General features: G+C 40.7%; 2 protein-coding genes across 2 annotated transcripts in view; one reads left to right on the forward strand and one right to left on the reverse strand.

Moving 5' to 3' along the window:
- LOC117296689 (transmembrane protein 135-like) overlaps window positions 1-15,633 on the reverse strand; it is a 31,185-nt gene that overhangs the window by 5,203 nt on the left and 10,349 nt on the right. Inside the window, exons 7-9 of the mRNA XM_033779722.1 lie at window positions 3,709-3,750; window positions 2,650-2,802; window positions 770-836 (exon numbers count right to left, since the gene is read on the reverse strand). Coding sequence (XP_033635613.1) covers window positions 770-836; window positions 2,650-2,802; window positions 3,709-3,750 — 262 coding nt within the window. The remainder of the gene's footprint in view (window positions 1-769; window positions 837-2,649; window positions 2,803-3,708; window positions 3,751-15,633) is intronic.
- LOC117297030 (alpha-N-acetylgalactosamine-specific lectin-like) lies at window positions 6,410-14,715 on the forward strand. The gene is made up of 3 exons (XM_033780152.1): window positions 6,410-6,747; window positions 12,643-12,979; window positions 13,404-14,715. The coding sequence occupies exons 2-3, from the start codon at window positions 12,652-12,654 to the stop codon at window positions 13,646-13,648; spliced, it is 573 nt and encodes a 190-aa protein (XP_033636043.1). The 5' UTR covers window positions 6,410-6,747; window positions 12,643-12,651; the 3' UTR covers window positions 13,649-14,715.

The raw sequence follows: 15,633 nt of genomic DNA on the forward strand, positions 1-15,633 counted from the left end.
CATTCACATAAACCACCTCTGCCCTCACAGGTACATTTTACCCCTGGGTGGAGAGAAGCTTATGGTTAAGCGTCTTGCTCAAGGACACAAGTGTCACGACCGGGAATCGAACCCACATTATGCTGAACAGAAACACCAGAGCTCGAGTTTGGTGCCCTTCTTCGCTCGGCCATGTCACTCCATAAATGCGTTATAAATGCTTTGAAAGATCGTTGTAGCTGTTCATTTACCATGCAGATTGAAACCGTTCTACACGATGGCTGGAAGCCACACCACCGTAATGAGTTTCTAGCAGTGCAAGGTTGGAAGTTTCGCCCGGGAAAGCAAATGCCCCATTCACAAAATAATTTATGTGCCAGCTGTTTAGCAAGACTTGTGGAGTCAAAACTATTGTATTTTTTACCAACCATCTGTAGACATCTCAAACACAATCTGCACACTCGAAATCTTTACCACTTCTAACTTCCATGGATGAATTTAGAAGAGAAATGGTTGGTCTTGTGCATACATGTATCAAAGAGTTATAAATAAGAAGTTGAGGGTGCACTGGTGATGCTGCTTGCACAAACGCAACGGGACCGCAATGAGACACATGCGCAATGCTGTACGCGCGTTGAATATCAAGTACACGTTGAAGTGTTTATTGAACGCTACGCGATGCTGTTTTGTCTACTTAAAAAAATGGCCGCATGCCTTATGCTGGGCCGCGTATATCGGCCAGTGCGCCCTCTAGTTCCTATATATAACTCTATGGTCTTTTGGCACTCACCTTAAGAACATAGCTCAGACAGCTCGAGCCATGAGAGCAATAATTATGCTTCGGAAGATTATTCAACCTGCAGCAAGGAGGATCGGGAGAAGAAAAAAAAAGGAAAACAGGGAACTAGACGTAGATGTATTAGAAGGTAAATTGGTTTGAGCAATGACAAATTTAGTAGAAGTTTAATAAAGTCTTATGAAGTGCTCGTATTTACCCGTAAGGTACTCAATGCCATTGAACAGACAGAAACATTCTGATAAAGGTTTTAACAATTTTTTAATTAGGAGATCATATTTATGTTGCACATAATAAGGGTTAACAAGGTGCTGCGGCACATTCAACAGCCACTGCCAGGAACATCGAGTGAACCCCTTCTCTTAGTTAACAGGGTGCTGCGGCACATTCAACAGCCACTGCCAGGAACATCGAGTGAACCCCATCTCTTAGTTAACAGGGTGCTGCGGCACATTCAACAGCCACTGCCAGGAACATCCAGTGAACCCCATCTCTTAGTTAACAGGGTGCTGCGGCACATTCAACAGCCACTGCCAGGAACATCCAGTGAACCCCATCTCTTAGTTAACAGGGTGCTGCAGCACATTCAACAGCCACTGCCAGGAACATCCAGTGAACCCCATCTCTTAGTTAACAGGGTGCTGCGGCACATTCAACAGCCACTGCCAGGAACATCCAGTGAACCCCATCTCTTAGTTAACAGGGTGCTGCGGCACATTCAACAGCCACTGCCAGGAACATCCAGTGAACCCCATCTCTTAGTTAACAGGGTGCTGCGGCACATTCAACAGCCACAGCCAGGAACATCGAGTGAACCCCATCTCTTAGTTAACAGGGTGCTGCGGCACATTCAACAGCCACTGCCAGGAACATCCAGTGAACCCCATCTCTTAGTTAACAGGGGGCTGCGGCACATTCAACAGCCACTGCCAGGAACATCCAGTGAACCCCATCTCTTAGTTAACAGGGTGCTGCGGCACATTCAACAGCCACAGCCAGGAACATCGAGTGAACCCCATCTCTTAGTTAACAGGGGGCTGCGGCACATTCAACAGCCACTGCCAGAAACATCCAGTGAACCCCATCTCTTAGTTAACAGGGTGCTGCGGCACATTCAACAGCCACTGCCAGGAACATCCAGTGAACCCCATCTCTTAGTTAACAGGGTGCTGCAGCACATTCAACAGCCACTGCCAGGAACATCCAGTGAACCCCATCTCTTAGTTAACAGGGTGCTGCGGCACATTCAACAGCCACTGCCAGGAACATCCAGTGAACCCCATCTCTTAGTTAACAGGGTGCTGCGGCACATTCAACAGCCACTGCCAGGAACATCCAGTGAACCCCCTCTGTTAGTTAACAGGGTGCTGCGGCACATTCAACAGCCACAGCCAGGAACATCGAGTGAACCCCATCTCTTAGTTAACAGGGTGCTGCGGCACATTCAACAGCCACAGCCAGGAACATCGAGTGAACCCCATCTCTTAGTTAACAGGGTGCTGCGGCACATTCAACAGCCACTGCCAGGAACATCCAGTGAACCCCATCTCTTAGTTAACAGGGGGCTGCGGCACATTCAACAGCCACTGCCAGGAACATCGAGTGAACCCCATCTCTTAGCGAGTTACTGGGTGCTTTTATGTTTGTTACATTACACATCGAGCCTGTGGCTTCACGCCCCACCCGAAGGACGTCGCAATACAGATTAATTATCTTGCTTTAAGGACACAAGAGTCAGGACCAGGACTCAAATCCACACTCTGTGGATCAGAAACACCAGAGCTTGAGTTCAGTGCTTTTAACCGCTCGGCCACGACATACACAGCACCAGACTTGAGGAAATTTTTATATGCAGTAGAAATGATTTGCTTTACCTGAGCATGAGTTTGCTTAACTTTGCCCGGATCAATGTTAGGGTAGATGGCTGCTGTGTGTATTGCCTTGAAGCCCTGTCAGCCCAAACTTCTTCAAATCTAGCAGCTTCAGGAAAATATTCATAGTATATCTCATCCGTTCCAACAAACATCCTGAGAAACAAACAAAGAAATATTATTTTGAAAACCATTAGTAATAATAATAAAATATTAAGCAGTAGGGGAAAACCACGTGGTTTAAACATTAGCCGGCAATAGTCACTGAAAATCGATTATGGGTCAAAGCGATTATGTTTAAAGCCATTGGACACTTTCGGTAAACAGTATTGTCCAAGGCCCACACTTTGTGTATCACAACTTGTATATAAATAACAAACCTGTGAAAATTTAGGCCCAATCGGTCATCGGAGTCGGGAGAAAATAACGGGAAAACCCATCCTTGTTACCGCATGTTTCGCCGTGTCATGACATGTGTTTAAGATAAATCAACACGATTTATATGTTTAAAAAATAGACAAAGTTTGTTGGGGGGTTGACTCCGCTTACCCCTTTTGCGACGTCAATCGAGGCAGACTTTGCCTTAATGCGTAGAGTAAACACACGTGCAAAGTACATGCAAGTCCAAGTCGTGAGCTTGTACGTTTCGAAAAACGTTTTTTTCTTGCATTTTTCCAGCAATGCCGACCATGTGTATTGCTGCTGGATGCATCAAAACAACTAAACTTAGGGTCAGTCTGCATGGCTGGTCAGACTCACAAGAGCATTAGTGCCTACACGTATGCTCCGGCCTGATGTCTTTTTCAGAGCATCTTCAAATATCGCGCCTCGATTGACGTCACGAACAGCGCCCTCTCGGGTTGGGGCCTACTCTTAAATTCGTAAATAAGATAAGAACTATTTTTTTAGAACCTTAGTAAACTGTTCACATTCCACTCATTTCACAAAACACATATTATATTAGTGACAAAAGCTTTATTTTGACAAAATACCACTTCCAGGTGACTTTGACATTGACTATTATGAATGGCCCCTTTAGGAAGGTTAGGAATATCTACTTACTTGAGAGCAGAGAGTGAATCTTTCTTCAAGCAATCACCGCGCCTGCAGAAAAAGAAGGAAAAAATGGAAAAAAAATGAACAAACATTAATGCAAGAGATGCAACAAACTATTACCACATACCAACCTCCAAAGGGTAGGCTACACAAAATAGTGAAGAAATAATAGTAATAATAATAAAAAATAAATAATTAAGACATATAAAGCGCAAAAACATATCCACCCAACGGGGGGGGGGGGGGTGCTCAAGGCGCTAATAAGAAGAAAGATTATAACAACTGGCGTGCCATAAGGTGTGTTTTCAATTTGCTCTTAACACAATCAACAGTCCCACATGTCTTCACTATGTGGGAAGCCTAATCCACAAGCGAGGGGCGGCGGCGGCAAATGCTCGGTTCACAAAAAGAAAGTGGACACTGTCTTCATCTAGCCACCAAAAATTGGCACAAGGTTTTTAGTTACACTATGGAGCTTAAATACTGCGAGTAAAAGAGGACAACTTATCAGGTTTTTAGCAATCTGCTTAGTAAATTTTTGAGCAGATTTTGAGGCAGATATTTTAGCAGATTCTTAAAGCCGATTTTTAAGCCGATTTTTAGCAACCCTCTTAGCATATTTTTAAGTATATTTTTAGCAATCTGCTTATAGCAGATTTTTGTGCAGTGTATTCAGTGCCTCTTTTTCGCTATGCTTACTGGAAACACTTCTTCACACACCTTTAAGGTTAGGCTTATAACCATTCTATGTAGGTCCAAATACGAACAGCTTAACAAAAATAGTATTCAATCAAACGCTCCAACGTAACCAAAAACATTCACAAAATGTTTTGGATTTGTTTTGCTTACAACACCAAAGCTGCTAGAAACATGATCGTCAAACAAAATCTGTCGCGCATCCAACGTGAATTGATACGGTTATCCTATCATACGCTTGCAAAACCACTCAACTAATAATTTGCTTACTAAAGTTCAAAGTAAGCGGCAAGTAAAGTTGTTTATACGAAAGGGCTCCCTTCAAATGCTTAAAACTGTTGGAGTGTTGCCTCCTTATTTTCCTTTCCATCTGGTCCTCTTTGTCCAGGAAGTGAGTAGAATCTTGCCATTTAGGGTTAAGACCACTGACTCATAAAGTCCAGGGAATTTACGATAAAAAACATCTCCCTCTTTCCTGTGAGTGTACCAACACTTTGCAGTCAGTGATTTGGGGTGCAGTGCATCAATCTCAATCCCTAGTTTTCAAGACGGCAAAATCGTCATTGCTTTGGCATGGAGAAACTGGCAGGTCAAAAATCATGTTTCCTACATAGTTTACACTTCTTGCCTTCATACACGATTCTAAGCAATCCCTGAACTGTTGCTTAATTTATTCTGGCATGCAGCTGCCCGTTGAAAAAAAAAGGAAAATTTTCAAAGGCACAACGCAAGTGCGGAGCGATGCAGCCGAAACGCCACGGGACATGTTACCCACAACGGTACCCTAGAAAATGTTGAGGTTTATTATGCTCTAAGCTGTGCATTTTTAGCATGCACTAGGTTTATTTTACATGATTGTAGTTGTACACTGTTAATGCCAGGCATATAATATTAGGCTAAAAAAAAATCAGGGGAAAAAAAAAAAATTATTTTTACATGTTTTTTTTTTTTTTTTTCTTCACGTAAAAAAACCCCAAAAAAAACAACAACAACAAGGAATTCTGCGGAAACGCGGAAGAGTTGCATGCCTGTTTATTTTAATAAATCACATAAGTACAGTAGACAGGCCTGGAATTAACCCATGGTACCCACAGCAATTGCCATGGTGCCCTGTGCTTTTGCCGTGTTGCCCTTTGCAAGGCCAAGACCATGCAGGGGCAACAGAGGCCATGGCTGTCGTCGTGTCCATTGCCTCAGTGTCCTCAGTGTAATTCCACTCCTGGGAAGCTCTTAAAGGGGCACCACAAGGGCAAGATCAGGGCAACAGAGGCACTCGCCTCTGTTCAATTCAAGGGTTAGCCTTTAGTATACTATAACTTATCACACAAAAAAAGCGAGCGTGGAATACGGAAAAATATAGCGCTTCTGCGTCCCATATCCAATATTTTCCGTATTTCCACGAGCGCTCGTGTGATTACGTAATCTTCAAGCAAACTTGGCGCGCGCACAGAACACACAAGACTCAGGTAGTGATATTAGCCGTGCAATATAGGTTTTTATCGCCACTCCTTTCTGCGAGTCTGATTGGAGGATTAGCGGGTACTTTAGAAAAAATGGTAAAAGGCATTGACATTTAATTGTGTGTACTCTTGTGCTCAGAGTTCTGGAGATTTTGTTTTTTGGAATCTGAGATGAGAATCAAAGCATGCAGTCATTTTTTAAGGCAGATGTCCGAGCAATCTTTTGACACATGACCCCTCCCAAATCATAAACTTAAAGATATATTTCTTGTCAAGAAACAATGAGGTTCATATGTCTAGGCATAGAGTTCTACGGTCTAGGTGACTGCACTATACTCCGTCCACTGTGGAGCATTAAGGTGAAAAGGTTATTCACTCTACAAGTTCCTAGATCGGTTCATTCACACATGTGTGTGTGTGGTGGTGGAAATGCTATCGCTGGCTCCCCTCCGCTAAACTTGACTGATGACCACATAACATCCAGGGAACGTGCTGTGTCTCCGTTACTCCACTACCTGCCACAATCACTCCGACTGTTTCACTGTCAAAGTTTCTTCTTTCTTTATTTCCTTCCCTCCCCTAGCACATTGCCAATCAGAGCATGGTGATTGCCTCCAGCTGGCCAGCTGAACTTGGCAACACTTTGGATTGGGAATCCTGAGTGTTGGGCAACCTGTTTGTTTGTTTGTTTTAAAAAGTGCAACTGCTGGACCCAGATAATACAGGACCTCTTGAAATAACATTATCGCCGGGTGATGGTGTGGAAGAAGCTGGATTCAGGGAAACTTTGTCACACTTCTGGGTGTACAATTGCAAGTAGTTTTGCCTTCGTTTGGGGAATTCATACTGGAAATTGAATCGTGGACATTGATGTAACAGTGAAAAACAGGTAAGTTAAACTTGATATAAAGTATTCATTAACAACAGTTAAATGAACTGGACACCTTTGGTAATTGTAAATTGCTAGTATTTGCACTTGGTGTATCCCAACATAAGCATAAAATAACAAACCTGTAAAAAGTTTGATTCAATTGGTTATCGAAGGTGAAAGAGAATAGTGACAGAAAACACACCCTTATTGCACAGGATTGTGTGCTTTCAGAAGACTAATTAGGTCTGAATCAAGTCTAATCAGGGCTGTCAGGTCTGTATTTCAATATTTTATTTTGAGTGAGAAATCTTTCTAAAATCTCTTTCTTTTTAGTAGCAACTGAAAAATTGTGTACTGCATTTTTCTCTGCTAACCAACTGCGAAATACATCCCTAAGTTGGCAGTCTCAATATTTTGCCAAAATTTGTTTGGCGCATGCTGGTCAGAAACTTTTCACAAGTTAGTCGAAACGTTGAGACCAATTTAAGAACTGACTGATAATTGCGATCCTATATATATAAAGCAAACTAGTCTATTTTCTATACCATCCGCCCGAGTAATGGTTAAAAAGCAGGACAGTTCTTTTCAGAATTGAGAAGTCTCCCGAACCCCCAAATAATCTACTCCGTAGTAGTAGAATAGAGAAAGACCGCAAATCAAATATATATATTCACAAGTTACGGCCGAATATCCTCGGGATCACACCCAAGTCTCAGATGGGCCAGAACCTGGGAAGCAGCGGCAGGGGGATCACCTAGTAATAAGATGCGACATTCTACTTCAAATATCAAGAGAAACCACAAGAGGGTCAATTGTAAAATAATTTTGGGTTGAGCAAAAATAAGATGATTGATGGATCAAAAAGATGATTGGTGGATAAATGTATTGGTTGCATATTTCCTTTAAAAAAAAATCATTTTTTAAATTATAATTCTTTATGGATTTCTTAGCACTTCAAACTTGGGGAAATACTTAGCGTGCAGCCGATTAGTCAACCAAGTACCAAACTCAACCAATTTGCTCTAAGGCAGAGCCAACTACTGTAACAAAGAGGCCCTCATCAATCATATATATAGGTTAATTCATTTTGGTGCTCCACTCGTTTTCCAAAAGAGAGTCCCTAATGAAAGTTCCAAGTCTCTAACCTTTAACCTACATTTGTACCACTCAGGTAGGATTATAACCCACAACCCACTAGGGAAACTAATATATTTGTCACTATGGTTTCCGTTTGTATGCAGCCAATGGTTGATGGTTTTAAAGCAATCCATCTTGATTCACAAGACATTTTTTTGACAAGACGCCTGCAGTAATTTTGTATGGATACAGTATTAATTAACGACATCCCATCAGTAAACATTTTGGGATCAGGCAAATTAAGATATTTGAGATTAAATCACCAAACACAGTCATGAAGGCACTAAAGAAGACTTAAAACTCAAAGCATGTCAGTCTGACTATTCCCTAGAGCCAAATTTCATTAAGGCAGTAAGCACAAAACTTGCTGAGCACAGAAAAATACTGTTTAACAGAAAAGGTTATCAGCTAAAATAACAAGTTTGAATTATTGTAAATGGTGCCCAACTCAATTTTTGTGATAGCAAAGAAATTTGTTAAGCAGTTGTTTTCTGCTAAGCAGCTTGATGAAGTTGGGCCCAGCCTTGATAAATGCCTCCCTGCCCCTGGTCTTGTAATGGTCGTTGCCTTCATGCCCCCTAAAATGTTACCCTCCTAGAGTTGCCCAATAACACGGAAAGGTTGCCTTGCTTTTTCAGCTGAGCACAAAGCTTCAGAACTGGTTCATGGTACACTTTAAAAACTTTTTCTGCCGATATTTTTGAAATGTTTCCCTACTCAAATCGCTAGCGACAAGAGCATAAAGAAAGACACACTACACGTAAGCGTATTGTTCCCACGTGTTTCCCTGTAGGCAGGCATGTGCAAAATTTATGCGTTCTCCGGGGAATCACGTAGTAAAGGCAGACATGGGACTAATTTAATTAGACTTTAGGAAAATTATTTATTCGTCCACGTAAAAACACTGACAACCAGTTACAATACATGCAATAACTAAACACATAGTAACAAATGCAATGCAAATTCCTCTAGGCTGTTTCTATGTTCAGGGGATGTGGGGGTTGGACAATGATTGATTGATAGGATCTTGATATGTTATTTGTTTGGGTGAGTTCTGCAAAGGAGAAAAACATTTGAAAAGTTCAAACGAAGTCAGAAGAGCTTCTAAGTGAAGTGGGAAAAAGGCGTTCTGTATCAACAATCAGTTTTAGAGTCTTTCATTTTTCTAAAGTGATTTGAGCGGGGAAACAAGGCAAATATCCAGGGACGAGAGTCATTGATAACAAAAAGTCCGAAACTAAGATTCTAAGTTAGGAAAGTACACTGAAATGGTGGCATTCCCACCTTTTGGTAACCCCCTGGTGTTAAAGATTCCAAGGAGGTTGTGGGAACAGTATCTTCTTGAGTGCTAGAGAATTAGATCAAACAACATGATTTCTATATCTGAGGGAAATATAACATCTCTTTTTTTTCACAGGAATTACTGTTCTTTGTTATTGTTATTTTGATCTGTTGGAATGGAAATAAATAACTTGAAATGAAAAACGAATTTAAAAAGTCTGACATCAGATACATGTTGCTCATTATTTAGAACCGCCTCAATGTTTTTTTTCTCAACCATCTTATATTTCAGGGCAACTATTATTTTAACCCCCAATCTACTCTTGAAGGGCATTAGATAAATAATACCAGGACAAGTTCCTATCTGAAAAAGCTAGTCTTCCGTTTTCCCAATCTACTCGCAACGGTACATCAATAGCGGGAGAACATTTTTGGAAGAGCAATTCAACCAAATAAATAGTATCACATGGTTTGACAGGCAAACCAAATATTATTATTACCCAATTGGTTCCTGTTCAGGATATTAAGATCCTGTTAAAGGAAAAAACCACAAGACTGTAAAATAAAATAGTGTGACCGACTAAACCATATTCCGGAGCCTTTCTTGTGGCTCATCAGGTCTGAACCACAAAGCCCACATCCTGAAGTTTTTATTTGATTTCATAAATTGAGTTGTAAAAGGTCTGGTACAGCACCAATAAATTAAGAATGCCAATTGGAGGGACAAGTATCTTGCTCAAGGACAAAAGTGCCGACTGATCGGGATTCGAACCTGCACTCTGCTGATTAGAAACAATCAAATTTGACATATACGTGCCTCGGACCAGCCATCCAGTGTCAATTTACAACCGGAATAAAAAAAGTGAATTAGATGAATAACTAATAGAGAGTTTATATTTGGAGCAGAAGTAAAGGGAAATATTTTGAAATTTGTGATTATTGTGAGGGACCCATAAAAGTTCTAGACAAAGCTTGCTAAGGGTCTGGGCACCTGAGCATACATGTGCATCAATTTTGAGCCAGGAAATATTTTGTAAAAGTTACCCTGTAGTAGTAGTAGTAAAAGTGCCCGGGTAAGGGTCAATGCACATGCAGCTAACAATAACAAGAATGCAGGTTTTGCATTTACTTTTTTCAGTGACTAGCCGGCGGGACCAGTACATGTACATATAAGCTTTTTTATTTTATTGTTCTATCAGCTTTTTCTGTAGCCATCTTGATATCTTAGAGGTCCAAACATAGGCGTCTGGGGAATCCCAAGACCAATCCACATTAAGCTTAGGCGATATCACGATATTATCGAATATCGCGATATTAATTTGGAAACGATTTCGATATCGGATGGATTTGGTTTTAATCGAAATATCGATATATCGCGATATATCGCGATAATCACGATATATCGCGATATTGATTAAATATCGTGATGTATTTGCTAGCTGAGACATCTTGCACCCCATAGGTTTGGAGTAAAACCAGAAGAATAGGTCATTAGAACACCTCTAATGCTATGACTGTCTCTTCTACAACTTTCACTTGGAGTTTGAAGACTGATGATGTCAAATTTAATTAATCGCGATTATATTGAATATCGCGATATATTGTCGGCGATATATGGTGAATAAAATAAATCGATATCGCCCAAGCTTAATCCACATACCACATTAGAGTTGATTTATTAAAACCTTGAGGCTATTATGAGTTATAGCATGATCAAGTTTGCATAACTCTCTAGCTTAGCCACACATGGGTGTTGCCAAAGTTCACATCGGCTCAAGCCACCTTCTCCACACTTGGACGCCCAAAGGTTAAAACAAGATACCACTTTCATCAGCAATTACTGCTTTAAGGTAGGGTCATCAATTGGTTTTGTCAGCGCAATGCTGATTAGTGATAGGCAAAAGACACATGCAAATAAAGTAACATGGGAAAGTTTCAGCCGAACTGAATACAGTGTCTACTTGCTGAGAAAACAGCAAAAAAACTGTCACAGTGTTTTCACATTTTCACAAAGAACATTGAATCTATTCACACTTGGCAAGGTGGCAGGGGCAAGTACTCAAGGCCTACTCTCTTGAGGTATTCGCGAATGGACACCAACCCTCAGAAATCTGAATGAGTCGTTTCTCAGATCCAAATTGTTGGAATGGGTGAACAATTATCCAAACCATATTTACTTCAAAAGGAATCCTTTCTCAAAAAAATAGTTCATATTATCAACAGATACAGTGCTTCCCACCACAAACATTTTTAAGTTCATGATTTTGTTTGAGTATTTACCCATCTATGTATGACCCTACCCTTAAAGGCACTGGACACTATTGGTAACTACTCAAAATAATTGTTAGCATAAAAACTTACTTGGTAACAAGCAACGGAGAGCTGTTGATAGTATAAAACGTCAAATGTGAGAAACGGTTCCCTCTGAGGTACGTAGTTTTTGAGTAAGAGGTAATTTCTCACTCAAAGAATAAAAGGCTTCAGGTCTGAAACCTCTGAAAGCAGTGACAAAGTTAAGTTGTGCAACAAGGGTGTTTTTTCTTCCATTATTTTTTATCAACTTTGATGACCATTTGAGACAAAATTTTGAGTTGTTATTTTATGGATACACCAAGTGTACATCCTACCTGCTGGTTCAAATACATGTAATATTGATGACCTAATTGTTCCTAATGGGTCAAGGATTCACACTTGGGTGCTGGTTCCAGGCTAGAGTGACCTTCAAATACGTAAGAAACACTCTTGAATTTCGTTAATTGTTGCTGTCCATGGGGTCAGAAACAGCAGTGGGACAACTTCAAGGCCATTATACAAAAGTAGCACTGCTTGGCACTCTGGGGTGCTGCCTTCTGTGACACTTCTGGGTTATTGAAAATATTTCTGTGAATGTGGTCAAATAATTGCCCTGCAACAAAGGGCAAATATTTGTTTGATACAAGCATGCTGAGACAGGCATATTTGATTTCAATCAGAATAAGGCTACATAATGTAGGTATGTTTAATCTTATGAATATGCTAAGTGCATACTAAGTTATTCACATACATTTATGTAAATCATGCAATTTACATATACAATGTATATCATGCATTTAATGTTAATCATGCAATTTACATATATGTAAAACTAAGTTTCCTGCTAATAGAGAACACCTGCTCATTAACTGTACACCCTAGACCCTACCATACTTCTCCCTTTTTAATGTGCACATAGTCATATTGATGTTGGTCTTTTCTTTACCCTTCCTCGATGTTTGGTTTTTAAATGTAAATATACCAGGGTGAGAGTCACTGATATGAAAATTTGAAAAAAACTCTGATTTCAATTTTAAGAAGTATCTTGAAATGATGAAATTGTGTCATGACAGTATGACGATCATTAATTACGATCATATATGTTTTTGGGTACTGCGTCTTGTCAGCCGAGCATCTTATCCGCAGGAAATTAGGTAATATATATTTTCTTCTTTTTCCTGTGTCTAATAATTCTTCATGCAGGGACTGATCATGATGTATTCACCGACAGTCACCTTCAAGAATATGATGTTCACCAGACTGGCCTTCCTCTTACTAACCACGTTACTAGCAGCATCAATCCACAGGGCCACTGCACTCAACTACTGCCCTCCAGTATGGACCCAGTACCAGCTACCGACCGGCTCGTTCTGCTACCGACTCTTTGGCATCAGGAGAACCTGGCAAGAGGCGGAGACAACGTGCCAGAAGTACACCATCTGCCAGGGCAAGGAGACGGCGCATCTTGTCTCAGTCGGCTCGGCAGAGGAGGAGGGGTTTTTGAATTCATACTGGAAGGAGATGCGAGGCTCATTCGAAGGTAATGTTGGATTTCATGGTTTTTGTTTGAGCTTTACATATTTTTCGTCATTACCTTTTTTTTTCTTTTCTTTTTTTTTTTGGGGGGGGGGGGAGGGGGGTCTAAACTTTGTTTGTGTCATTATTTATTTATGCAGTTAGAAAAAGAAAAAAAGAAAAAAAATGGATTAGAATTGTGGTGATGACACTCATGTCCTTGAGTAAGATGTTTTACTATAATTTATTCCCTCTACCCCGAGGGATAAACTGGGTCACCTGCAAAGGTAGAGGTTGATATTGTGGAAAAGCCTTCAGAGCATCATGGCAGCCTGAGACTGTATACTCCCCAGGGAGTTGAGAAAGTTTACAGGGATGTTATTGGCTCAATGACCAGAGCACATCGATACATTATTTAAATTCATTTTAATCGTTTTTTCCCCGACCAGGTGAAAAGGGCATCTGGCTTGGCTACCACAAGAGTACACTCAACCCTGGTAACCACTGGATATGGACCGACAAACTCAAGACCACGTATGAGAACTGGGACGTCTCTGACCTGGGGCAGCAGAGCGCCGTCGCTGAGGGTGTAGGGTGCGGCCAGCAAGTCTCCACTGAGAGTGACTGGCCGAGCTGGCGGCAGACTGACTGCAACTCCAAACAACACTTTGTGTGTAAAATGCACGCCATGTGAACATGAATTCTCAAAAATGCATCTTTCTGGAACAATCTTTTGTTCTTTCCTTTGACCTACATTGTACGTGTAGCACTTAACAGTTTCCCATAGACTTGTACACAAATTTCCTAACTAGTTTGTACAACAAATTTCCTTGAGGAACACACCAGTCTCTAGAATTTCCTTAAGTGAAGTCCTTCTCTTTTCCCCTTTTTGTTTTGTCTTTGTTCCATGAGGTACCCAATATGAGCACGGTATTGCTATTAAATGAAAATTGATTACATGGACCTGTGTATATATTGATGTCATATTGGGGAAAACAATTAAACAGAGATTGAACTTATGTACTAGGGCATATCCTGGCAGATCGTATTGTATTGTAGATTGTGTACACATAGTTATAATAAATGAACAGGGAGTAAAAGAAAAGAAGTGTTAAGTGGAATATAATTTGAGGCCAAGGCCCCTTGTATTGGTCGCCCTCGCTTGGGTCAAACAGTGTAAATGTATGCGCGTGTACGTGCAGCGCCCAAGTTTTAGCCAACGAACGGTACTGTAAGTCTTCCATTGACCTCAGTGAGGGCGCTGTTTTGAGGATACAACCATGAGGAACCAATAATAAATGTGTTTCACCTAACAACAGAGGGCAGTATACACCTCCTCCATATTATTTTGTACAATCTCGTGTGTGCAAATTGAGACAGTTTACACTTTCTCACCAGCACACGTCCTGGTTGCAGTTATACTACAGGATACTTCCATTATTGTTCTTATTATTATCCCCTTTTCAGAAGACATTCTGTAGTACGGTGTGACCACTAGAACAAAGAAAACATTGTGGGGTAGTATTGTTTCATTGTGGGGTAGCATTGTTTCACTGTGTAGGTCCTGCTATGTAATGTAACCCCTTAGAAGTTGGCCTGTGTTAATTGCAAGTAGAGGGAGCAATTCAATCCAACTAGATTGGTTAAGTGACATTGTTCCATGTGTGATAAATGCAAGCCCTATAATTGTATGAAGAATAAACAAATCTACAAAAATGTACCAATTGGGGGGGGGGGAGTGAAGGCTAAGTTGTTATCACCCCCCCCCCCCCTCCCCACCAACCTTAGGTTACGCCACTGCTCACTGATCAGTGCGAGCCAATGAGAAACCTCATTTGGACCTGTAGCAGAGGCGACCCAACTCAAATGACATCAGTGCATTTACGTATAATGAGATACATTTATAATCTTTTAAATGATACAATATTTAGACAATGATATTAATTATGTTTTGTAACATTTTGAACTTTTTATACAGTATTCAGTTGAAATTATTAAATGCTTAAATTACTACTTATAATTTCTTGGTTTATTTATTCATTCACACAATATCAAACATTGAACATCCCGTCCCCCCAAAAAAGATGTTATTTTTGGTTTGAGTACCTAATACTTTAAAGGACACAAGTGTCAAGACAGGGACTCAAGATCAGAAACAACAGGTCTTGAGAGTCCGGTGAGTTTGACCGTTCAGCTGCAACATGTTTTGTTCAGTCATCAGAATTAGGTCTCATAATTCAAACGTAGTCCCACATCTTGCAGGAAATACTGTTTACTACAGCGCCAGGATCGTCACTGAGTGACGGACATGTGCGCTATTGAAGAAGCCACAATTATTACTATTATTATCCTGCTATTACAGTATGTAGGAACACTGATGGGGTCGTGCCTCTCCCCTCTCGTGATACAAGCATTCACAAATTTGCTCGATGAAAAAGTCCAGGTATGTATAAAAAAACACAAGCAATGACAGACATTTTGAAAAAATTGAAAACTGCTTGTTTCCTATTCTGCCTATAATCTTTCTGATTCCATCTTTCCCCTGCCTCCTTGAAATTATTTATGCAATCACAGATGTATCCCTCAATCCATAGTCGAGTAACAAAAGACCACATGTCCACCACAGGCCATGGCTGACATACTTTGCTCTGACCCATAGCACCTGAAACAAATGGCTTG

This window comes from Asterias rubens, chromosome 11 (assembly GCF_902459465.1).
Source record: "Asterias rubens chromosome 11, eAstRub1.3, whole genome shotgun sequence".
Classification (NCBI taxonomy): Eukaryota; Metazoa; Echinodermata; class Asteroidea; order Forcipulatida; family Asteriidae; genus Asterias; species Asterias rubens.

Coding starts and splice junctions, on each gene's coding strand:
- LOC117297030 (XM_033780152.1), top strand. CDS start 12,652: ATGATGTATTCACCGACAGTCACCTTCAAGAATATGATGTTCACCAGA. Junction 12,980..13,403: donor GATGCGAGGCTCATTCGAAG/GTAATGTTGGAT, acceptor TTCCCCGACCAG/GTGAAAAGGGCATCTGGCTT.